Here is a 26,726-nt window from a genome sequence, read left to right as displayed (position 1 = left end):
ATGGGAATAGCATGACCTGTAACTGGGCATGCCTTGGAGTTTAGAAAAGTGTCTTTCATGAGGTGAGTTCAGTCAATTGTCCTAAAGATGTTACTTCCACTAACTGTCCAGTGATGCTGTGGTAAAACTCTCTTTTATACAGCTGACTTGTGCCTAAGTCTTCTTATTCAGACCCTAGTGCTAGTAGAATAAAATACCATTTTTCAGATGATCTGCCTTCAGGAGAAAGGAAATGAAAAAACTGGAGTGAAGTAGATCTTGTCACATCTGTAGGTTTATGCTGGAGGCTCAAACATATATCCTACCGGAGTCTATAGGTTTATTTCCTACAAAACAGAAGGAATAAGCAATAGCTTCCACCTTCTGTCTTCTACTAACACTAACTAAGCAAATGTCCTGGCAATTGCTGTGCTTCAACAGGACTCGTCCTTGGTTGCTATTAGCAAGAAATAGAGGTATAGGACAGAGCCACAGAATGCACTGCTGTGTGATTGGGGTTTGTGCAGTATGAACACCATTTAAAGTAGAAAAAAAGCCCAATTTCTACATCGGGTTTATTGCAGGGTTAAAGTCTGTGAGGCAGAAGTCTATGAATCACTCTGGTATGGACCAGTTGTGACAAAAAAACAGCATGCACTCTGAAAATCTAATATAGGCTTGGTAGCATGTACAGGAGGTTTTCATTTGCATTGTCATTCTTTACCCTGAATTTACCACTTGCTTTTAAACATAGTGAAAAGCACAGGATTTAGGAAATTACTTCTCTAATCCCATACCTCACTCTCTCCAGAAAGAACAGCTTCCTAATGTGTGATAGTTTGGCTATTATTAGTCTTTTCCCCAAGGGATTATATCTGAAAGGCTGGAAAAAGTTTGCCCTCTTGAGACTGAAGGTAGATATTTTTGGCAACCAATCTGGCAGAAATTTTTGAGGCCTTCTTTCAGGCCAGTCACTGGCATGAACCTCAGGCTGCCTGCAGAGTAGGGCCTGGAATAGACAACAAATTTAGAAACACAAGTCATCTTATTTCCATCTAGTTGCCCAGTATTCCCTCTTCCTGTTCCCAGTGCTCCTTAGTTATGGTAACTAACTGACCTAACTTTGCCATAGACATTTTGGGATGTCAGAGAGAAAAAAGTAAAATCTTCAATGCAGCATTATCATTATCATAATTAACCATAATTTAAGATCTGTTTTTTAACAGATGGATATTTGATACAATTTTATATAAAAATAACAAAATTACAGCAAAGAAACAAAGCAATAAAGAAAGAGCTATGTTCTTTGGGTTTTATGAAGCAGAACCAACTACACAGTGTAAAATATATAATTAAAATACCTGGGTACTTACTGAACAATGTATGATACAGTAATATAAAGAGGTTGATGGAACTATAATTCTCATAACACTGCAGACTCATAACTGCCAACTCAGCTTCTTTACAGGATATGTCAATTTTTTAATTACAGCTTCAGAAGCCACAATCCTATTAAATTTGAGTGTTTTAAAAGAAAAATACAGTAGCAAAATAGTGGGCATCTTAGTGACTGCTGCTATATTTAGTGTATTAAAAGAATATTTATATTCTTTACTATTTTTCTATTCAGCACACCAATTAAGGACTGATGTCCAAGCAGGAGATGACATTATTTGCCACAAGTTTACTACCAGTGTTTCAAAGCTCAAGTCCTGCTGACTCATCCTAAGTCATATCACGACAGGCACTTTTCTCCCTGCAGAAGTTATTTAGTAGCCTAGAAGCTCCCTGTTCCTGAAAGTTTATAACACTAGTTTCATGTCATATTCAACGTGCAAGCCTTTTATTCAGTTATTTGAAATTCTTTTTACAAGAAAAATAATCACTGTTTTCACTTGACCAGTGAACATCATTGCACAAGAATATTCCTAGAAACCTCTAGAAACAAGAGATAGCCTGGACACAAGATAGTTTGTTATTCTCCTCCATCCCTGTTTGCTTTAGCAAGGATGCTGTTTACAAAACAGAACCAAACATAATGCATTTGTTAAAGGTTGGATGGGTTTCTTTTCTGGAACACACACATTGATTCTCAGACTTTCAGAGGTCTAAGGAAGAAAATCTGGCACAAGACTGAACCACACCCTATCTTAGAAACATGACACAGAGATGATGTTCTTGTGTTCCTTATTGCTATGAGAGATTGAAACTAGCCCAAGTAGATACCCAAAAAGCTTTAAGCCTTAGCGAGGCCTATCCTAAAATCATCCAATTATTTAATAAATAAAATAATAAAAAAAAAGATATTTCAAAACTGAATTACAAATTAAATGTCCATCTAGGGTACCTGACAGTCTCCACCTATGGTATAGGCTGAATTCCATTTTTGTTGTTCTTGAGCATTAGTATCAATATTTGACCAAGCTATTCCAAAAAAAAAAAAAAAGCTAAAATTGTTTCAATCATGTTTCTCTATAGTTCATTTCATGTTCTATTTTTAAAGCAGGTTATTTTCTAATCTAATCAAAAAACTGATCATAATTATCTTTTAATGGTAACACAAGCTCATTCAAAGGGAACATCAGGTGCTTCAGTGAAAACATACTGTAACAGATCCTTGCAAATATAAAATCATGGGGATAATGGATTTTGATGGGAAATGTTAAAATGTAAAATTCAATATATGTACTGTATTTTTAAATATGGGGCCAAAATATCACTGTTTCAGAGTCTTGGGGGGTGTCATTCTAAAATTTGGAGAAGAGCTGAATTGGGTGACTAATAACCAGAAGCACAAGTCTACCTGCCACATAGATTGATAGCAGGGCAGTTTCTAGCAATGTTTCTCTACTTGGAAAGGGAGTTCAAAACTGTATTGGTTCTCACTTCCTTGACTCAAAATACTTTTCTTCTGAATTTCTGCTGGATCAGTCTCTCTTTTTTCCTTTTAGTTATTCAGATCTCTGAGGTTTGAAGACTTTTCCTAAATAGGTTTTTTATACTAACATTCTAAACTGTCCTGTTCTGATTTTGCTGTTACATGGAGTTCTGAAGAAAACTCATATAACAGGTTTTTTTATACAGGGAATGTTCTCGAGGTTGAAAAGAAAAGACAAAATGATCCTCATATATCCCCCTGTCAATACAATAATGAGGTGATACCCAATGATATTAAAACTTAGCATACCTGAAGCTGATCAAAGATGAAAAAAACAGATACAAACTTTTGTTCTTGGTCACAGCTAATCTGTGATACTTAATGCTATCTGATGTTGTGAAAGCCATGGATTTAGCAGACTCTTTATTAAAGTCAGACATTCACATTGATAATGAGATGGGATTAGGGCTTTTCACATTTCAGAGTACAAAGCACCCACGCATCTGAGAACTAGAAAGGAGCTTCTCTTATAAAAGGTAATTTTATAATTGGCTGCAACAGGTTTTCTTGAACTTACAAAAACTCTTGAATGTTTGACAAGCTAAATTCTTCAGAATATTGGCATACTCTTGTGGGTAAAAAAGGACTGTGCATGGTATGATTGCTATTAATAATGATAATCATTGAAATAACACATTGAAATAATTGGTGAACTGAATTAGTTGCTGACTGAACAAATTAGCCAATTAGTGAATCTGATTTACCTGACATCCTGACTGACTTTATGTTTTAGTTCAGTATGTGACAGTTGTGTCATCTCAGAACACGGAACTATTGACATTTAATTACAATGTTTTTACCTCCTGTAGGAAATACTCTATCTTATTTTCAATCTGTAAACCAGGTATTTTCAGGCTCTTTTTTCATATGAAAGCCTCTTGGTGTTGCCTAATATTTTTCTTATTCAATCACCTTCTCTACAACAGTGATTTAGGTATTTATAAAATAATCTACCATCTACCATCTGGAAAATCTTATATCTGATTTTTTCAGATTTCATTTTTACATGCATGAGGCTATCTGTCTTAAAATATGCATATAAGACAGTAGATTATTCAGTATCTATTGGAGGTCCTCTCAATTAATAACACTGAGTACAGTAAATCTTGAGGTAGTGTTTAAATCTTCGTAGTGCAATAAAATATTCAGTGGCACTACGGTTTGGACACAGCGCAGCTGACAGGGTTTCATGGCTCATTTGCCCAAGTAATTATGAGACTGGATGCATCATTCAAAGATCAAGTGCAGCAAGTCATTGCTTTTTCATTGCAAAGAGATTCAGGTTTTTATGTATATAATGCATAATGGCTCTGATTTAGACAGAGCTCAGAAACACAGGAATCCTGAGGCTGTGTGACACTCATTAGAGAAATATTGAAAACACATTAAAAAACATTGCTTAGTTGTGAGCTCTGGTCAATTGTTCTGTATGTCTTTGATGTAAAATGTTGTTAAGACATAATACAGTAAGGGCTATTTGAAAGTCAGTCGGAAAAAGAGAAGGTTTTTTGTTTAAAAACAAACAAACAAAAATACCCAAACCAACCCAAACAACAACAAACCCCCCACAACCTGAAATACCATTAACTGACAGTCTCCAACTTGGTCTGGTGACCTCAACTAACTTTTCAGCTTGTGTAGGTAGCTTACAACCTTTTTTTTCACTCCTCCCTTACTTTGCTGCTACATTGTTAGCATTACTCAGCAAAATCTAAAATTGCATCTTAAAATTTTGAACCTGGGCAAACATGTTTTTCCATTTTAAAGGAAGGCATCTATCTATCTATCTATCTATCTATCTATCTATCTATCTATCTATCTATCTATCTCAATAGATAGTTCCCATAGCCTCATGTACTAGAGAAAACTAATGAAAATAAAACTGCTACTGACATGTAGAAATTCTTCACCTTCTTGAGGATGTCTCAATAGGAAGTCAGCTTTAAGTAAGGAAAGGTTCAGACATTTGGGCTTTTCAACCACTCTGGTGTTCTGCACAGACTCATTCAAGCCAGTAGTGAAGGAAGCATTAAACAAAAATAAGTTTGGTCTTTCCTAAAGCCAAAGGACTTGGATTATTCCAGCATAACAGCCTTTCAGCTGGGTAAAGATACAGCCAAGGGTACAGCACCCCTGGTACAGCATCCACTGAGCTTGCTTTCTGTGACCCAGCAATGACACTGACACAGCCCTCTGCTGCCAGCTCAGCACCTTGCTGAAGCCCAGGGCTGGATCTCTTTGTCTGTGTTGCCATTGATCTGCCCAGTTTCAGTGCAAGGACAGTCTCTCACTTTGATCCTCTTCCCATAAAGCTGGGTTGCAGAAGCTAAGATAAATACTTCAAAAGAGTGTTTGTCTTTATTTTTCTGCCCTGAAATTTATGGAGAGAGCTGAGCTAGCTTTTCCTCCCTCATCCACAGCTAGTGTCTGCTTGCTTGATTGTTTGAATACCTCTGAACAGCCACCATTTTCCCCAAAATCCAGTACCACAGGAATATTTAATGAGATAAGCTCCCTACAGTACATTACTGAAATGCAGCCTTTCATACATACATCTTATCTCTGGGGTGTAAAGTGTGTTTCTCATTCATATTACTCATTTATTTTTCTCATTCATGGGTTTCTCTTCAAATGAAAGATAATCTGTGACTAATAAAAAAAAATCTTTGTGGTTGATCTTTCCCATTGCTTGTTGGGAAATACTAAAAAAAAAGTTCTGCTTACCTCACCTGATGTCCTGCCAGGAGCACAGCTGTGCTCACTTGAACTGCTTGTCAGATCTAGAGATGCTAAAGCTTTGCATATAGTTCTAATACTCAGCTGTTGAGCTGTCATTGTGTGTCAGGTGGCCAGGTGTGCAGTGGATTTGTAAAACCAGTTATTTTCCATTCTTTCACGTATTTCTGTAGCCAAAGACATTCTCTTCATGTGTTATTTATACAGAATAGGTTAAGGTATATTTATTATGGTTTTATTGTTACCTGACACACTTCACTGAGGTTTTTTCCTGCTTTGTTTAGTTAGCAAATGATATATTGAAGAGAAACACCATGATAATACCCTTTTCTAGCGACAAAACTGATTTAAAACATGACAAAAAGAAGAATATACAAGTCCGTAGAGCCCTCTGAAATAATGGATAGCTAAATCATCTGATGTGAAGAATTCCACTGTCCAGAAAAGTTGTAAGACTATATTGATATGGTAGAAATAGACAGATCAGAATAAAAGCACAAGTATTTCATTTTCATCTCTACTATTTATGGATTTCAGCATACATTTCAAATTCTGACTTGTGACTTCTTATTACTATTGTGATATAGATCACCCAACCACTGTGCTACTTCATACATGAGCAAGAATAAAATAAGCTATGTTTCCTATTGCTGCCCTACTAATACTGCTATTCCTTGTAAAAAGAAAGAAATGCAACTGATTTTTTTCATATTTTGCTGGCACGGTTACAATGGAGCTATGTTCAGTTGGCTTCAGGGTGCCAGATAATTATGTCTAGATAGAGTCAAATTCTTTAGGGAGTCAAAATATGAGCTGAAAAATTCTATGACATTAAGAAAACATATATGGCAAAGAAGATTTTATTACAAGTCTCATTCGTGATCCTTAGCACCATTGCAGAAACACTTTAAATATGAAATTATAATTTTTAAACCTTTAACACAATAAAGAGTGCTAGCAGTTAGATTCAGCAGTGATCTTGCACTGAATAACAAAACCGAAGAAAATAACTTCTGATTAAATCATCAGGCATATGGGACTGTCTGTATTGAGGAGATGGTATATTGTACATCTCCACTTAGCAGTTTCTACCACCTTTTTATTATATCCCTTACAGCTTTAAATTAAGACTAGATTCTTTGAGAACTGATAAATTCTTCCTTTGAGCTTGATGTGAGGATACAATTATTTATCAAAGAAGCAGCATCATATAAACTAATTTGCTAATATACATTTATTGCCATAAGTGAAATCCCACAAATCTTTCAAGGTAAAAATATGCCTGTATGATGTTACCAGGTAAGAAGATTTGTACTGACATTTGATTCCTGAAAAATCCTGGGGAAATATTCAACTTGGCATCACAGCACATATCCCTCTGCATTAGAGAAAACTGGTAAATTGGGCTGCTTTTACCAGATGCATTTAGGTATAATACAGATTTTTGTTATGGATTTAGATATTGGATATGCTGATTACTGGCATATTTCTTACAGGACGTCTCCATCCTCATATGTGGCTGAAGTTCCTCTTTCCTATCTTGATGTCTACAGTATCTATTTCCTTCACACATGTGGCCTGATTCCATTTGTGACTATTCACAATTCTGTTAAAATTGTTCTCCTTGCTCTTCTCTGACAATTTCTTGCTTTGCTTCTTTCCTCCAGCCTCCCCACTCTATTCTGCATCAGAAATACCCCGCTTGCCACGACTTCAAAACTAGAAATGGTCTCTCTTCTACCAGATTTATGCTGGAGAGAAGTTTGGCTATTTAGAACTTTCTGAAAAGAGCTTCTGAAAAACCCTCAAAGCAGTTGCACCATCCCTGTTTAGATCCCTTCGTCAAACCACACATTAATAAAGGAAATATTTGAAAAAAAAAAAAAAAAAAAAAAAAAAAAAAAAAGCCAGAATTCTCTTGAGCTCCATCTAAACATCTTCCAGAGCCTTTAGACATTTTCTTTTGTAAAAATTACTCTGTAAAGTCATTAGGAGAGAGCTTTTTTCCACCCTCTATATTTATACAGGAGTTAGTTCAAGAATGTCCCAGTCCCAGAGTAGCCTTCCTAGAGAGCAGCTAAATAAACACATTCACAAAACTTTCAGCTGTACTCAGACAGTCAACGTGCTCTCCAAACTCCTCTCCTCAATGCATGGCAATAAAAGATTAGTAGCAGCAGAATCATTGTAGTAAAAGACCTGGACCTTTTAAATAATGGAGGTTCTTTCCCCCTCCTTTTGTGCAGGCAAGCTTTAATGCAATCCAGTTCAAAATTGCTCAGAATCATTAAAGCCTTTCAGAACTTTTGTTCTGGTGCTTCATTGTCCATAAATTACTTTGATGTTTTGTCTAAAGTTTACTTTGTGGTGTTGTCCTGAGGTTTTATGTGGTCTACTTGCCAATTCATACTGGAAATTATGGTAGTTAAAGCTCAGTTTCCCAGAAGATGACTCTTACTCCAGCAAGTCAAACATTTATATGGCATCTCCTCTAATTTGTAATGACAGCATTGTATGTAGCATTTTTTAGAGATTAGGTCTTTTGTAAGTGCCAGAATTGCGTAACCTGGAAAATTCTGAATTCTCCTGTGTTTCATTACATTACTGTTTGTTTTTTGTTTTTTCTGTTGAAGTGGCAAAATACTTCCTCTAACTTGATGCATGCTTCCCCACCCTTTCAAAAAATTTATGTTTAAGGGTGGAAAATGTCATCTCCCCTGCAGCAAATATAATCTGAATTTTATTCTTCTGTTGTAATTCTTTTTTAATATTCCAAGCCCATGACCAAATCAGTTACTTGCAATTACTATTTGCAATATCAAAAAATCACTAGGGATAAAAATTAAGTGTAGCAGCTCTGAGGATTCAGATTTTCAACATAAGTAGAAGTCTTGTATCTATGTCAATTCATAAATGGTGCCTCCTTCTTTTTGTTCCTCAGAATACTATTTGCTACTTCATTTTGGGAAAATAAAAAAATAATATCTCAAGTGGCCAATACAGTATTCTAAATTATATACTCTTCACAGTATAAATGCAAAATCCAGACATATACAGAAAATAGAAGCTATTTTATAATGTTTGTTATCAGAGAAATATCATGTCGAACATAAAGGTCCCATAGCTAGAGGAGGAACTACTTTCCTTAACAACTTACAATATAATTTTAAAAGATATATTAAATAAAGTTACTTTGCAAGTGTATTTTAAGGTGAATATTTTCAAAGCCACATTGGAAACTAGAGTTACATTGATTTGCAACTCTGCTTCTTTTTCCTTTATGCAGTCCTAAAGATGTCAGTTCTGTTATAAAAGTATTTTTAAAAAATAGTATTAGTATTCTAGGTCAGTAAGAAAGTAAAAAGTAAAGTACAAAAGATTATTTCACAGGCAAGAACCAGAAAGACGGAAGTACCCTCCTACTATGCAGATTCACAGCTCCTAATACTGTTAGCCTGAATTGTATCAATGGCTTTCACTATGTGCAACACTTTTCACCAGTGCAACAGTGAGCACCGGGTTGGGAATGCATCATGGTGAGACAGGATCTTTTTAATATATTTTTTTTCCTCATATATATATAACAAATGGATTGTTGAAGATGAATAATGCAGTCATATTTGCTGAAACTTGGTGGGTGTAAAATTGCTAAAAATAACCTATGTCTATTAAATAATATTACAGCAACCCTAAAAATCAGTATAAATTGGGTTTTTTCATTTGTTGTATATAATAGCAATAGGAATATCAGCTTTGTCTGTTTTCCAGGGATTAATGTCTTGCTGCCTTATGGTTTCCTTATTGGATTTCCATTAAGAACAGTTCTGTTGTATGGTACTGAATGATGTTTAATATCACTATTGTTGAGAGCTCAGGTATACAGCTGAGACCCAACTTTTCAATATATAGTGGAAAAGTCACAGTGTGCATTCAACTAGTGCTCTAAAAAGTGTTGGCATTAATATTTCTCATTAGTAAATCACTTTATTGTTTAATTTTTATAATGAATTAGACTGTGTTGCCTGAGCTACCTTTGTCACTGAAGACATGGATAAAACCAGGATGATATTTTTGAATAATAAAAACAATAAGCTGGCACACACCAGGTTAGAGTCTGATCTCAGTTTTACCGGTCTAAAAGGCAGATATTATGCAAGGCTGCTGTCCCTCACAGAATCCAAATGTATGTCTGCATTTAGTGGGGTTTATGTTTGCAAAATGAGACCTTTCCCGTTTTAGCATTACTGAAATTTATTAAGTAGCACATGAATTTAGAATATAAAAATAAAATTCCGAGTTTGCAGTTCTCTTTTGTCTGCTGGATGAGGGTTAACATCTCGGTGATTGAATCAGCACTGTTGTTTAGTCTGATCTTCAGTTTTATTTCCCTTTTCTGTGCAGCCAAGAACTGAGTGGTATACAAGCTAAGGGCAGGTTCTGTACATCTTTTACTGTACTAATCTTAATTCAGATCTCCTATGTCAGTGACAGACTCCTGAGCTCAGATTTGTACAGACAGTAAGGAGAGACATACTGAAAATATTTACTAGTGTATAAAAATGCTAAAGACCAGGATGATGTCTACACACTGGCTGTTTAAAGAATTCTCATAACTAAATCTACCAAATAGTGAGTTTTATTTCTTATTTAAAATATTTTTAACTGGGTCAGAAGAGTATCTCTGGTCACAAGTACAATCAGGTTTAGGCAGTTGTTTCTAAAAGACGTGCGTGTGCTCATGTCCATTCCTGTTGACTTTTGAGACAACTGCAAACCAGGACAGCAGCACCACAGTCATTTTTGAAGAATCTATTGCTTAAAAGAAACATATTTACCCTGACTAACTGCTCATCATCCTCTGGGAATGGAGAGAAAGCAGCTCATCAACCAGGGAGACCCAGCACTGGAGAAACTGTTTTAGAACTATTGGTGGCTGTTTGATAGGCAGCTTATGTTAATGCAGACACAAACCCTTAGGACCACTGTGGAATTCTGTGGTGACCTATCTGCATCCTTCTTACTGTAATAGTAACTAAACCTCAGACCATCTACAGCTTGGTAAAGTACCTGAAAACAATTTGTCATTGACTCTCAAGCTGTTTGTTTAGTAGAACTTGATCTGCCACTCAGATCTTCTGTACTTACATGACTTTAGAAACATCTTAGGAACATCGGTCTGGTCAAAATGCAGCTAAGTATGTGAATGAATGTGGCTCTGTTTAAATAGTGGTGGGTTTTTTTTAAGTCTGTAACTAGAAGAGCACAGCTGTCAATTTATGTGTTAATGGAAATGGTATTAAATAGGATGGGATTTTTATTAACTGAATTGGAAATGTGCAAAAATATAAAAGTCTACTACAGGTTCTAACAGCAAATTAATTCCTTTCAAGATATTTCAGGGTTCTTGTTAGAATGCACATCTCAAATACAGTACCAAATTATATAAACAAATTATAACATTCCCTGTGAAACTACTGAGCATTTAGCAGTGCATTTTAAAGGGTGACTTTGTTACATCACTGTCACTGTGACCCTGTATGGAACTCTTAATAGTTGATAGTAGAACTGCCTTTGTTTAGATGTTCTGCAACATTAGACACACTAGTCTTAATAATGTCTTCTTAAGCTTATACTATCCTTCCTTTTGAAAATTAAACAACTAAAAGCATGCTCCTCTGCTACCAGAAGATGACAATTATTCAGAAAAGTCCTTGCTTTGGAATTGCCTGTGATGTTTCAATAGAATACTATTAACAGTTGAGTAGAAAACAGAATTTTTATATGACTGCAGTTTATGTTCTATATTTGTGTTACATTTTTTTAAAAGATGCTGAAGAAAATAACATGCTTAACGCTGTGAATTAAGCATGAAGGTTATATAATCTGGCTGAATGTCTGTCTTACCTTTTCTCCTGACAGGTTGATAATGTATGGTTTTGTGAATGCCATGGTACATATTGGCCTATTAAAAGGATGGGAATTTCACTTCACTGACTGTTTGTTTTTCGGATCACTGATGTCTGCCACAGATCCAGGTATCCATTTAAAGTAAACTACATTTTGCAGAGTCAGAAGAGTAAGAACACAACTGCACATAGTATAGAAATATTCAAAGTTTGAGTTCTTAATTTTTTCATTCCCATAGATCTTAAATGTCCAGTATGCTGATAATCTTAGTTCGAATTAATGCCAGAGATCCCCTGTATTTGTTTTAGTAACCAGTTTGCTTAGGTTTAGCTCACAAACTGTACAAGTGTACAAATGAATTTGCTGGGACGACTGGGAGAACGTTGTTTTCCAGTTTTCAGCATTCCTTTCTCTTCATGACTGATACAAGAACTTGAGTAGCACTTGAGTTTCATGATTAATAACCTAGACATTGCCTTCATGTGTGATTTAACCCACTTTAAACATACAGAGAATTTAGCTTTCAGATTTGGTCATACAAATACTGTTTATGAGGTATCAGTTTACAATCTGAGTGCAGCATTTCATGATAAATACAGCTCTAAAAAGACAGACACCAACAGATTGACATGAATTTGTAGATGTGAATTTAAAGCCTAAAGTTACAGTAAATAGCCAAGCCTAACAAACAGATTTAGTGAATTTTGCAATCACAGAATTACAGAATCACTTTTGAAGGGATGTCTGGCGGTCTAGTTCAGCCTCCTAATCAAAACTGGACTAACCTTAAAGCTAGTCTAGGTTTCAGAGATTTGTCTGGGTTTTGTTACATTTAAAATATTAATAAGTGTACCACGGTAATTAAGAAGAAAGTGCTGCTTTTTGCATCTGTGGGACAAGACTTAAGGAGGAGGTGAAAAAGGGATTTTTTTGATATGCTAACAACAAAGAGACAAAGTAGAAACTTTTCAAGGGTACAGTGAATTTTTGCAAAAACTTCACTTGAAAATGGAACAGAAAGCATTTTATGATTCACATGATGTGCTGGATTAATGTAACTATCCTTGAGAAACAAGGATTCTCTGACAAACTTAAGAATAAATCTTTGAAATTCATGGCTATTAAAACAGATTAGAAAAAGCAATGTTGTTTTACTTTTTTTTCCTTTTCTGTAAACAAGCACTCAGTATTTAAGATAAGACTTTGTGCTTGTGATTTATCATTCTGAGGTTTTAGAAACACAGTATAAAGCATTTTATTTCCAAAACTGGTTGTTGCAAGATTGCCATAAAGGCTGAATTGTTATTTGCATATTAATCCAAGTGTCCAACATACTGCCCCTTATAAATTGCCCTAACCACTTTTATAAGATTCAGCACACCATTGGAGCCTGTCCTCAGAGCAAGAGAAAAACATGGCAACTGAAAGGAAAAAGAAAAGCTAGGAAAATACATTGCTCTGGAATAAAAGGTTGCTTACAGCTTTCAAGTACGTCTTGACTGTGCTATGAATGCAGTTGATGTAGTTTCTTTTTCCATTTTCCAGTCCAATACTATTCAGTTTCACAAATGAACATATTCATTTATGAGGAGAAATATTTAAGACAAATGCACTGATTTTTATTAAGTTACCACTGATTAATCTGGAACAATCATGAGGGGGAAAAAAAAAAAGAGAGAAGCTCATCCAGAGTTGGAAGGAATAAGAATTAACAAGGCTTACTTTCCCCACATTTTTAAATACTGTTAAAAAGCTAACACTGCAGTTGACAAAACCACTTTAGCATGACAAACTGTCACTGATTAATACTCTTTGTAACAACTCTTCTACTTACATTGAGTGTCTGTGTATGTCCAAGAGTTACTTTAAGTTAAGGCTTACTCCCTCTGTTGTATATTGACAATATTCTATACTACATGTTTTTTCTGATTTTATCTGTAAACTCCAGTCCCTCAAAGATGTAGGGAATTTTGAATTAATTTTTGTCTTAATTAAATGGTCGACATTACTGAAATTACCTAATTATGTTTTAGTGAACTATAATTTCATGCCATGTAAAGAGCTCATAAAATAACCAGAATTTAAATGTGATAGCTAACCTAAATATATATATATATGGTAAAATGTTCTTAGTACTATAGAATTAGGATATAACAATAAATTACTGCACCAAGATGAAATAATTCATTCCTGTCAGATTTGCTGCCTGATTTTTCATTTAATTCTTCACTGTGCAGGATTACAAACTCATTTCAAAAGATATCTAATTTCCCTTGGCTGTGGAAAGCAATTAAGTCTCAAAAAGATGTTACAAACTAATTGGTTGACTTGACAGAAGTTGCTTTGATTGAGTTCCTTATTTGTAAAAGTAAAGATGACTGGTAGATATTTACATGTTACATGAAGAATTTTACTACCAGGGCAATAAAGTAATGTTTGCAAGCTAAAAGTTGCTAATATTGTCAGGAAGAAAGAAATAATGTCATATCACTCTGTAGGTCTTACTTTTGAGGTGTTCTTGAAGATCATGAATAGAGGAGATTTTTTCATAAAATTAGTTCAGAAGAATTGCTCCTATGTGCTATGAATTCCCTGATATAGAAAACTAGCTAAGGAATTAATTTATGACTGGTTATACTTGGGACTGCATTTTGCATTATGGAACTGTGATCCCTAAACATCTGTGATACTTAGGGATGCCTCAATAAACTCTCACATCTCTAGAAAAAAGAGTAGAAACTGGAGACAAAGCAAAGCTAGTTTCAATGAATTATTCATTTTACAGCAAAAGTGTCTAATTCCAACAGTTTATAATTTTCAGCAGTAAAAGTTTCTTATTTCAAAACTTCAGGTGAGAAGTTAATTTTTAAGACAATGAATTTTAATATTCCCAAACTGTCATTCATTTAAAATGTCAAACCAGTATTGATATTTTCCTTTATTCTGATCAATACATATTATTTATCATGTATTTGGGAAATAATCTCTTCTTGTTATTCCATCTACGTAAAACAGGACAGATTTCACTATTTTGCTGTCAAAAGGGTTTCTCTGGTGCTATTATTCAGTTTTGCTTTCTAATATAACCTGAATATGAAAAAATTCTGATGTGATCCCTTCAAAAGAGATGGAGCAGCTCCTCCCTATGTTCTTCCACATGTGTCACCCATCAAGAGCAGCAAAGACACACTAAGAGTGTGGTAAAGGTGCTGGTGTGGGGAGTGGAGTTCTCAGCCCCTGAGTACTGGGGTCCTGCAAAAGGAAATGGCCTCATGTGTGAGCTCAAAGAAAGATATTGTGGCAACAACTTCCCTCTGTGGTTAAAAGGCAGACACAGCAATAAGCCCCAGCAATAGCCTGCTTCAGGGTACCAGAGAATAAGGCATAAGGTGACATGGCAGAACAGAACTGGTACAGGCAGGAGGAGATTTGACCTCTGCCTTTACCATCAAAATATAAATGGAAAGAACAACTTTGGCAGCTGCCTCAGCTGTTGCTATTAACACACTCTGTGCTATGACCTTCCTATCCAAAGGAGTTTCATTTGTCTATAGCACTTCCTTTTTTTAAGACTTTTCACATTTCAAGCATATAAAACAGATTTTCCTTCACAAGATTTGCTAAAGCATGGCTATCACTGAGCTATATGAACTTTCTTACCCTTGGTCACATAGATAATCACAAGGCTCTTCTCTGAGGTTACTATGGTTACAGCTGAACTGTTGATGTGAGTTGCACATCACTGTTATTGATAAAATTGGATATTTATCAGAAAGAGCAGTTCCTGTTTCTCATAAAATTAAATAAATTTGCATTAAGAAGTTGAATTTATGAATACACCAAGGTAATACATTCTCTGTACTGGTTATATAAGACTGTTTATCAATGTGGTTTTAACAAAAATATTTTTATGCTTCCTTCTTATTCACCATTGAACTAAACTGGAAATGGTGTGACTGATTAATAGAGAAAGGAGTCTGTAGTTAAAAATGGAATTGTTAGTTTCAGAGAAAAATTTATAGAAAATTTAAGTGAGGTTTCTTTTATGTTATTTTCTCCTCTCTGATACTGCCTCCCCAAAAGGATTTAGGTCCATGCACTATGAAAAACATGAATAGGTCTAGACAGAAGACTGAGGTGCAATCATATGAGTACTTTATATAATGGTCTAATTTATTCCATGAGTTCCTTATTCTTTTCAAACATAACAGCAAAGAAGTACTGGATACAGTTAGTAGAGAGAATTGCAGTTTGTTTGTATTTGATATATGTACTTTCTACAGTAGGTAATACTGCAATTAATAACAAGCCAATTTTTTTTATGTATGTCAGAAGATATTTTTCACAAATCAGCTCCATAGACACTTGTTCTGACTCAGGTACAAACAAAATCATGCTAGGGTTGGCATCTAACAGATGTTACCATAGTCCATGAAGTCAAGGAAGAACTGAATCAGATTTCTGTTGGCACAAGTACATGAAAATCATAGATGTTTCACTATTTCATGCTTCCCATAACTGAATTTTTTAATGAAGTTCACAACCCTTTCTGAGTCAGGCACTCTGATAATAACATGGTATTTCTATTGGTGTCAGTTTTCTACTGCCACAAAAGATGTTTGTTTGCTGTCCCCGGTGACCCATCTTTCTAGCTATCTTGTTCTTTACCATCCCTATTCTTTGTCCTCATATGCTTAGATTGAAATGAGAGATGAAGAGATGCTTTGTACAAGGTTGAAAAGTAGATTTATTTGTTTTTATAACACATTTATTTACTGAATTGTACAAGTCTTTGAATGGTTAGCACACAAAACCCAAGCCCTATTACTATTGCTCAGAAGCACCTTAAGAGGCCAGGGAGGTTTTACTAACTGCAATGGGCTGTCCACTTAGCTCTGCAGGTTCTTATGGACCAGATGTTACTGTGGTATATGATAGCAAGCACAGAATTTTAAAATTAATTTCCTTGAGTTTTTAAGTCATCCATTAGACAAAGCATGATGTGAATACTTTGGACAACGATGACTATTCACAGGGTATTATTCTGTCCAGAGTGTAATTTAAATTAACTTTCTTCAACAGCAGAGTATCACGTCCCTTTTAATATACCCACTCTGAATTATTTCCATGGATTCTCATAATTAATGAAGGGAAATGTGATCCTGAGGAAATAACTAGAAGATGGTTGGCAAAACAAAGGGAAAATGTTTTATTGAACTCCTAAATAGGGTGGATGTGCTGAAGATAATGAAATTTCCTGTTCTTATGCAGATAATATTTATCATTTTCATTAATGAGTTGGCTAATGCAATAGAAGATGCTTTTTTTATATACAATACTATGCTGAGAGGATACTGTAAACACTTTGAGAAGCAGGATTAGAACTCAATATGATTCTTGCATTGATTTAAAATCAAAGATAAAAGTTACCCTTAGAAATAACCAGCTTCTTAGATAGAAGAAAAGAAATGACCATTTAGTGCTGAAAAGATTTTAAAGTTTACAACCAAAAAATGAGTCATAGCTACAATACATAGCAAAAAAAAAACCAAAAAAAAAACCAAAAAACCCAAACAAACCCCAAACAATCAAACAAACAAAAAACATAGCATCTTTTCACTCTATTCCTTGACAGCAGGTGTCAACAACAGCACTTGGATCTGACTTTTGGCACTGTGTTTTAAGAAAGATATGGACGGATTAGAAGGCTTGAAAACATTACTGAAAGGAAGGAGATTGTACGAACTGCATCAGTTTAGGGAGTAGATGTCTAAAATGAGTCTTCGAATAGGCAAAATGTTGCTGGAAACAAAGAGAAAGTAAATGTGATGATGTATCTGTGTCTCCTTAGGTTAGAAATGGAAAATATAGAGTAGGAGAGGTAGGAGGGGAGATTTAGGTTTGATGTCCAGGAATAACTACATGTATAAATTGTATGAATCCTGAAGAGCAGGGTAATCTCTAGTGGGATTTGTGAAACCAGCATGATTTCTGTTGTTAAAATAGATCTAATAAATATCTGTTAGCAGTGGCATGGCTGGAGCTTGCTGTGTCTTGGGCCAGAGAAATACAGGGACAGAGCAGAGACCAGAACCTTAGTGAGGAAGAGACAGTGCTATAAAGATCTAATAACCTCCATTGGAAGCAGAAATAGAATTAGAAATAGAAGATACTTTCTGAGAACAGAGTGAAGTGGGGAGTCTCTTCCAGAAGAAGCAACTGATGCATTACTGTGTACCTTGCCTTATTATTTTGCTTTCATTTGAAAAAAAATTAAATCGGACTTTTGGCCTAGAGTTGGGAGAAAATGCAAGAAGAGATACCTGTTTCCTTCAGAAGCAAGAGGAGCGAGAGGAATGTGCAAGCATCTGTCTAACTGGCTTGGCCTGCTGCATGTGCATACCAGGAGTACACAGGACTGTGATTACTATTGGCTTTTACTTCTGTCATCACAGGGCCTATTAATGTGAGCCCAAAGTAATCAGCTAATATGCAAAGGCTGGAAGTGGCAAATAGTTTTAGAAAACAAGTCTGTTGTTTTGTCAAGGACATCCAAAAATGGGAGACTAAATTGGGTCCACATTTAGCACATTAAGGCAGTGCCACTGATCAAATAAAAACCTGAATATTGATATTGGTGAAGCAAGAAAATATCTTTTGTCAACAAAACTTCTTCCTACACTTTTGAGCTATTGCAAGTAAAGAACTCTTTTTCTAGTTTAAATTTTAAGTGCACTGGGAGTAGGTGGGCAAGATGGTTAATTATAACCAGCTAATTTAAATATAGCTATATCAGCAAATGTTCAGATGCACGTATCTCCTAAGTTGTCTTCTCTAGAATAACACTTCAAAACTCTTCAAAGATAACACATCAACAGAGATCACTGACATAAAATCTCACAGGAGAACTGAGTATTTGGGGTTTATGAACTGATTTTTAGATTGCACAGATATTTAAGTGCCATTTAAAAAAATCTTACCAGTAATTATTTCAAAGTTGCAAGAAACGTACTAGAAAAAACACAATTCATGTTTTTGTGTGAATTGTCAGCAGTCATCTCAAAGCACAAGTGTATAATTTCATTTCCAAAATGTCAGATGTTGACACAGCACCCCAGAGGCACTCCTAATCTTTGGGATTCCTGGGTTATGAAGATTGAGTCAATTGCACAATTATATACTAGAATAAACACCAGTGAAGCACTGAGTTATCGCATAATTTTCAACCATACAGTGCATAATTTTTAATCATAAAAGCTATTAGGGGCCTTTATATTAAATTTTGTTTGAAAAGGGAAAGTTCTACTTCATCCATGCACAGGGAGAATAATAATACTATCAACACAGTACACAGACAGCCTTCTTCATTTTGAGATTATGGAGTACTAGATAGATAGTGGCAAGGATTATGATCCTCCTTTTACAGGTAAGGAAACTGAGGCATAAAAGAGCTGAGGCATTCCTTCATATCTGTAGTATTAATTACATCAATATGAGCCAAATATCTAAATGCTGCTGAGGATGTGAGTCTAAATTATTTGCACAACTTAATTTTAAATTCGACACACTCTAGGTTTTTATACATTGCACTAGTAAGCTAGAAAATCATACATAGCACATAGGGAAGGGATTTGCATTAATATGCTGCAGGAACCTTAAAATGTGTTACAAGTATCAGATATCCTGATCTGGATGAGAGGGCCTAATGCTACAGATACGCCTCACTTGCACTGAAGGTGGTTCTGCTGCTGTGTGGGATAGGGAATGAGGTAGTTACATGTATTCCTCATGGAAAGTGGCTAACAGGTGGGTAAGTGTTATTATATCCTTCTTAAAGTTAGTAAACCACGACTTGCATCACACACAAAATCCATGGCAAAGTGAAAACAGTGTTTCCAACCCCCTTGTTTCTCCTTGGTCACAAAATCACAGTCCCTTATGCACAGTGAAATATGCTGTAACATTTTAATTTACGCATGATTCCCTGTGTGAAAGGACCAGTTCTTTCCTAACTCAGCTGATGCACAGAAATTCATTGACTTACTGAATTTAAAGATCTTAAATTTCAATTTTTCCTATTTAAATTAGTGTTATCTACTTAGGTAAAAAACCTCTCAAAACCTGTATTATAGCACCACTTTGTTTCTGTAGCAGCCAGAGGAATATGAAAATAATAAAACCACCTTTCTTTGCCTCCATACAGTGACAGTCCTTGCTATTTTCCACGAGCTGCACGTGGACACAGATCTGTACACGTTGCTGTTTGGAGAGAGTGTACTAAATGATGCTGTGGCTATCGTGCTGACATAGTAAGTACACCCACCTCCAATCTTTACTTGGTGAGATAAGGACAAGTTTTAATTGCTGATATAATTGTCACTGATATAGGTTCTGCAAGTATAGATATAAAATTTGAAGATTTCATTACAGAGATTTCTTGGTTTGTTAAACACCAGAAGTCAGGTATTATTAATGGTCACTGTCTATCCAGAATGCCGTTTCAGCTCCTTTTCTTCTAACCTAGAAAACAGCATGTTCTGTAAGATATGTAATCTTAATTTAATACAATTTCTTTTCTTATCTAAACAAGATACTTGAAAAAAAAATGCTGAATGAGCACCTATGACAGAAGGAAACTACACAATTGGAGACTTTTTTTTTTTTTTTCAGTCTGTTATTTTCCACTGTTAACACCACAAAATGGTACACAGTAGCTCAGTTTATCAACTTCTGCCTATTGAATATGACAGAACTTGAGCTGAAAATATGATCTTAAATTTATACATAGCCTTTTTCTTCTCAGGAGTCCTCAGACTGGTCACAAATGACGGACCAAAATTCCACAAATAAGTGCTGCTCTAAAAACACAGATACTAAGCATAACATTAACAGGGTTTCAAGTTAACTCCACTCTTCACATGTGTTGTGCTTTCTGGGTTATTGTTACAAATACAAATAATCCTCTCAGATAATGTTATAAGTAACAGAACTTGGCAAAATCAAATGCCATTTTCTGGGATGCTTCAAGATGCTTCACAGTAAGCCCCAATTCACTATCATCTTTCCCCTTAAAACAGAGCTTCTTGAACTAGGATTCATCCTATACTTCAGAAAAAAATTCTTACAGATCTTACAGTCATAGAAAAATTAGCTTTATTTTTCAAAATCAATAGACAAACTTCCAACAGTTAAATTGCAAAAAACCCTAAACTTTTTCATGATGCAAAAAAAAAATTCTTATTCCTATTTAATTTATCGATCTGCAATTATGAGTCTATTTATGTTCACCTACACTAAACTCCAAGCTGTTTTCAGAGCAAGAATAATATTTTCAAACATTGTCAATTGTCTAAGCACAGCATTTCATGATTAGATACAGCATGGCTGTCATATTCAGTGACTGTGGCTGGAATGTGTCACGTAGGACAGCATCTGGTACATCAGTAAAATGCACAAAATTAAAACTAAGCAAAGAATAGAAACCTCAGTTGACAAAACAGCAAAGCATTATAGCAGCTATCAGATTTGGAAAGAAGCACATAGGTGAGAAAAAGTCTGAGATTTTTTCCTCTCACTTGGCTGTGTTTAATAAAGGCCTAGGTGTTTATAGCTCACTTAGACTTTTCAAATATTAGTGCAAGCTTCCTACAGACTGTGGAACAGTTCAGCTACAAAGTAAATCTAAAAAGAAAAGTTGTACGATACAGTATGTGAGTCATGAGTTTCTAACCTGTGCCTTTGCCAGTACTCAGATCTAGGTTAGGACCCTCAACCTGCACATGGATACAGAAATCTATGGGTGGGATGCCTGGTGCAAATTCTGACTCTTTCTTGAGTTTTCTTTGCTGTACATGGGGGATTGCAACAGTTTTTACTACAGAATCTCTTGTCACTAAAAATATAGTATATTTTTCTATCTATTCAGTGTGGCCCATACCTTAATTTCTTAGCATCATCTGTTTTACATTTCCTTAATTTCTGGCTTAAATAATCAGCTTCCACACAAATTCAATGTTTCTGCAACCTAAAACAATCTTAATTCCTGTAGCCTTTTACTTAAAGCTGTCCTCTCTGTTTTCATATGAATTTATTAAGTCCCATTTGTTACATGTTGCTGCAACTCTCTGTAGAGACACTGTGGCCAGCTGCCTTCAGAACTACTGATCAAACACACAAGTTCTCCAGGCCAAATTAGCAACTCTCCTATAGGTCAGGTCACCATAACAAACACCTGGCTGATTGTGATAATTGCAAAATTTCGTTTATACTGTGCTATTTTAAGATAATCTGTGCAGAAGGGATCACTGGGAATCAAACTGACAGGGCTGCTGCAGAAAAGCTGACAAGCTGTTGTTCCTCTGGGAGAGCTGATGCAATCAAAGGCCTCTATAAGCAAGGGTATTGTGGATGTAACAAGGATTTTCTCCCATTTAAGTAACTTACAGAGGGGTTTACAAATGTCTCCTTTGAAAAAAAAAACTGTAAGCACAGGGAAAAAAACAAAAACATTTTGCAGGAAAATGAGAGTTTAAATGTTCAAAATAAGTAATATTTGAGCCTGTCAATTTAAGAAAAAAACCAATAACAGCCCTACATGACAATACTTATTAGATGACTAAACATGACAGCTTTACCCAGAAAAACATATGACTAATTATGCCACAAATATTGCCTGCATGTTTTGTTTTCCTGGAAGTTGACTTGGTATCTGTGTCTGCTTTCTATGTCTATTTATAATATAAGCTTTACCTGTAGAAGAACTTTATATACTCTAATATTAAACAAACAAACATGTAGGAAGAAAAGATATTTAAATTTCTTCGAAGTGCTTTTAAAGATGCTTATATTCATTATGATTAGAGGTTGTTTCACTATTTGGAATTTAATTTTAGACAGCAGATTATGGCAAACTTTCATAAAAATATCTTTCCAATCATATTTTTATTACATTTTTTAAGAAAGAAACAATTTTCTGTTCTTCTGACATGCTGTATTTTATCAACAAGAAGTTAACTTGAGTTTATTGTGTAGCTTCCAGAATGAAATAATATAATTTAAGATTATTTTTATTATATTCCTTGTATAATGATATGTATATATCATGTGTATACTGCATAGAATGACTTCATTTGCTTTCTTGGGAGTTGGTCTATGATATAGTGAATATGTCATAAATGATTCCAGGTTATAGCTTTTTTACCACAGTTTGCATCATCTGACTTCTGAGTTTTCAACTTCTACAGATAAATCTCTTATTTCACTTTCATTCTTTTTTAATTGGTCTGTCATCATACCATGTATTGTTTATTGAAGAAAACATCCACATATATTTTTAATGCACTTGCTGTAGGATTGGACTTGGCATAGGTTTTGCACATTTACAGAGAAAATTCATGAAGAAAGGATAGAAATTGTAGAAAAGGTACTGAAGAGCTTGAGATGTGACTGGAAAGTAGCTGGACAGGTCATTAGCATTGAGAGAGTATATTTAGCTGTACTATTTAATCTTTCTCATGCAGAGTGCTCAGTGAATGCAGGATGTGGAAAGCAGTAATGAATACTGATACGTGTTAGCTGCTAACAAATTATCTGAGAGAACATTACACGAGAGATGTTTCTATTGCAGTCAATACCAGGAGTGTTTGTACCATCATTATGCAAAAGACATGACTTCATTTGGATGCTGGCTCTGTACCAGTGCTCAGTGAGCCTGATGAGTTTCATCCCCTTCCTAGAAGAGGTTGATAGTGTGGAAGTCACATGGGCAGCAGGGACATCAACACATGGCAGGGTCTTTTCCAAGTCATTAAAGCCACTGAGTGGCAGCCAGGGGACACAGGACATGTGACATGTGGCAGGGAATGGATTTGCCAGCTCTGTTATGTGCAATCAAGAACAATTTGATGCGTGAATGAAGCGGAAATCCTGGAGACTGAGGGCTGAGGATCCCAAGACAGTGAAGCCAGAGAACAGAGAATCTATCTGACATGGGAAATGAAGACCTCTCGTGTCAAAAATATTAATTTCCCTAGAGGGCTTAGAAACATAGATGTTCCTGAGAAGAGAGGAAAGTAATATTGCAAGCATCATTTTCTTGTAAAGTTTGGCTTGTCATTTTTAAGAAAAGTACCCTAAATGCACAGGAAGGGATGATAACCTTGGAGGTTCAGAACAAGTTGAAGAGGAAAGTAAACAAAAGATACTGGGTTCTCTTAAAATGCATATTCTGCCTCTTTTGTAAAGTGCATACAGGTTGTATAACTTCCACAAAGTTAATTCATGCCTTGTAGCAAAAATTAAGCAATTTTTGCCCAGACTGACATAGTCAGGCTATGAGGTTCCCTTTGCAAAATTCCAGGACCAGCACCAAAAACCTGAATTCCCTTAGAACACGGCAAGAGCTGGAGGCATAAAAGATCCTGTTATTACATGATTCCTTTCACTGATGCTCACAGATGCAGTATATTTTCCAGAATTCAGTGACCTAGGGTCCTGGATAAAAAGGTTTGGAATTTGCTTTTTTGGGGGGAGGGCGTTCTCTTTTTTGCTTTCCAAATAACTGTGCTGGTAGAAAGGTACTGTAACCCCTTTCAACATAATATGCTTCTCTGAATTGCTTCAAAGATTTACCAAGCTGTTTACCATACAGTACATGACATCATGTCTGTGCTTGATAAATTAACTGCCCATAGAATCCAGACCTTTTTTTAATAGTTTAAATGGCTTGAAATTTATGACAAATGACTTGGAGATTGCCCATTTCATCTTGCTTTTGTCTTTCCTTCTTTAGAGTAAACACAGCTTATCTACTACAGCAGGATAAAGTATAAAGGGTGAACTCTGACTCTTCAATGTTTGTGATACCAGAGCATAGTACTTCCTCTCAATGAGGGGGAAAGGGGCAGGGGAAATTGATAAAGGTGATGTTCAGCTTTGCTATGCCCTGTAAGGAAATCCCTTGTAAAAGTATTTTCAGGGGTCCTCTTAAATATTTCCAGGATGGATTTGAACAGACATCATCACATAGCTCTTCTCTGCTAAAAAATTACTTCCATTCTATTCTATTAGCACCTTATACAACTTAGTATCATGCTCAAGCCGCTCTTTCTTTGCAGTTCTGAAAGCTCATTATGGTGCTTTGTAAAATATCATGGCAAAGGTAACTGAGACAAATTTACTGAAGAAACAGTATCCATTTCTAGCTCAAAATAATATGTAAAATAAAAAGCCAGAGAGTTCTGCTCAGTTTGTGCTGAGGACCCTCTAACATTGACATTTCTCAGACAGTGATCCCTATCATTGCCTTAGGAAGTGAAGAGAATTCCTTCTGTCCCACTGGTGATTCTTACTGACAGGTATAGCCATGATGTTACTGATTTCAGTTCTGTTCAGATCTCTTAAAAATGTAAGAAAGCCTTTTGATCAGATGGACCTCAAGTTGAAAATTAATAAGAGCCTTTAACCTTCCTGGTTTTAGCTATTTTCTTGCCTGTATGTAACCAGTGACTGAGGAAACATACACATTTGACAAATATACGTACAAATATTCAGTTTATGTTTCACTTGTCTTTGGCCTGATGAGGTAAATATTATCTGCAAATGTTAATTCCCTACTTTTCACAATTTCTAATTGTCATTCCTTATTTATTAGATATTAAAATCAGCAGTTCTATGAAGTACATGAAAAGATAATATCCACTTTGAAAGCTGTGATGAGTGTCTCCTTAATGCATATCTCAGTAGATGTGAGGCTCTCTCTGTGATTCTTTTAAGATTTCTTCTTTTGTCACGGACTGTCTCTAGCTTGGATCCTTTGCCCTTCCATTTTCAGAGAATTATTCAGTATAGATTTCACCACCCTTTCATTTCTTAACTCATTGAATAACAAATTTTGCAAAGAAAAGAGAGCTGAATACTGGTATCATATTTTTCCCTTAAACTGCATTTAGATTCAGAAAGTTGTCCTTACAAGTGATGCTGTGGGCTTCCATGTGTACTATCTAAGAAAGACTTTTGTATCAGCCAATACTTTATCTTCATTTCACTTTCCTCCACATCTGAAGGTAATTGAGAGTTCATTTAGTCTAAGAATATGGTAAAGTCTGTCAGCTTGTATCTCCTACTGAGATTTGTTAGGCACTGGCAGCAAATAGCAAAAATATGATTGCTTCAGTTTGAGTCATCCCATGAAAAACGAATGCTTGTTTCTCTATTGTCTTTCTATTTTTAACCATTTATTAAACCAAACATTCATGCAATTCTTAGTGTCTTTTACTATCCTTTTTCAGCCACTGCAGTGAAAAAGAAGCTCATTTAAGTTCTATTTATTTCCCACATGCATCTGACTGCAGACAAGATGCTATTCACACATCCAAGGCTTATCAGTATGTATGTAATACTGTATAAAAACACTGCTATTCATAAGTGGGGCCTTATGCAGATACAATTAATAGCTTTACTGCACCTACACATAAAACTCTTCAGTCTGGGTAGCTCCTGAAAAATGCTTAAGCTTCATTTCTTGCCAACTGTTGTACAAAGTATACACAGATCATACAGATGACAAAAAGGTAAAAAGTAATAACACATGCAACATTTTCCTCCTTAAAGAAAACAGGTGACATATAGATTTCCAAGGGTGGGAAAAGGTGGTGAAATGGGGATGAAAGAGAAAGTAATAAATTGAACTGATGAAAGCAACAACTGGAGACTGTGAAAACATGCCTAGAAATAAAGCAGCCAGAGTGATAAAAAACAACACATGAAGAGAAACCAAGATATTGCATACTGCATAAAGAATGATCATGATATAAACCTGCAACTAGCACTCTTTCAAGAGAAGAAAATAGTGTTTATGCATAAGGATGCAGACAAAAAACCTACTTTTCTCAGGACAAATTTTGCAGTTTTAGGAATGGGTGTTTGAAATCATTATGTATTACATTATAACGTGCCCCTCAACTGCAATGAAACTGTGAAAAGTAAGGGAATTAGGACAGACAGTTCTCAAGAGTGGTGGACTGCAATGTTAATTCAGAAAATAATGAGATTCTGCCAGAAACATAGGGAGTTGTCCCAGACCCTTTCTTTGTAGCTGTCTTTATGTGAATTAACTGGGCAGAACTCGAAGGCCTGAGACTTCTAACAGCTTAGTGGGAGCAGTGGC

At 35.4% G+C, this 26,726-nt stretch overlaps 1 protein-coding gene across 1 annotated transcript in view; it reads left to right on the top strand.

The window, feature by feature from the left end:
• Positions 1–26,726, top strand: part of SLC9A9 (solute carrier family 9 member A9) — a 170,537-nt gene that overhangs the window by 26,471 nt on the left and 117,340 nt on the right. The window contains exons 5-6 of the mRNA XM_071752167.1: positions 11,573–11,688; positions 19,764–19,869. Coding sequence (XP_071608268.1) covers positions 11,573–11,688; positions 19,764–19,869 — 222 coding nt within the window. The remainder of the gene's footprint in view (positions 1–11,572; positions 11,689–19,763; positions 19,870–26,726) is intronic.

The sequence above is a fragment of the Heliangelus exortis genome, chromosome 9 (assembly GCF_036169615.1).
Source record: "Heliangelus exortis chromosome 9, bHelExo1.hap1, whole genome shotgun sequence".
Taxonomy (NCBI): Eukaryota; Metazoa; Chordata; class Aves; order Apodiformes; family Trochilidae; genus Heliangelus; species Heliangelus exortis.
Note: the sequence above shows the minus strand (reverse complement) of the source record. Positions and strands in the feature narration are given on the sequence as shown.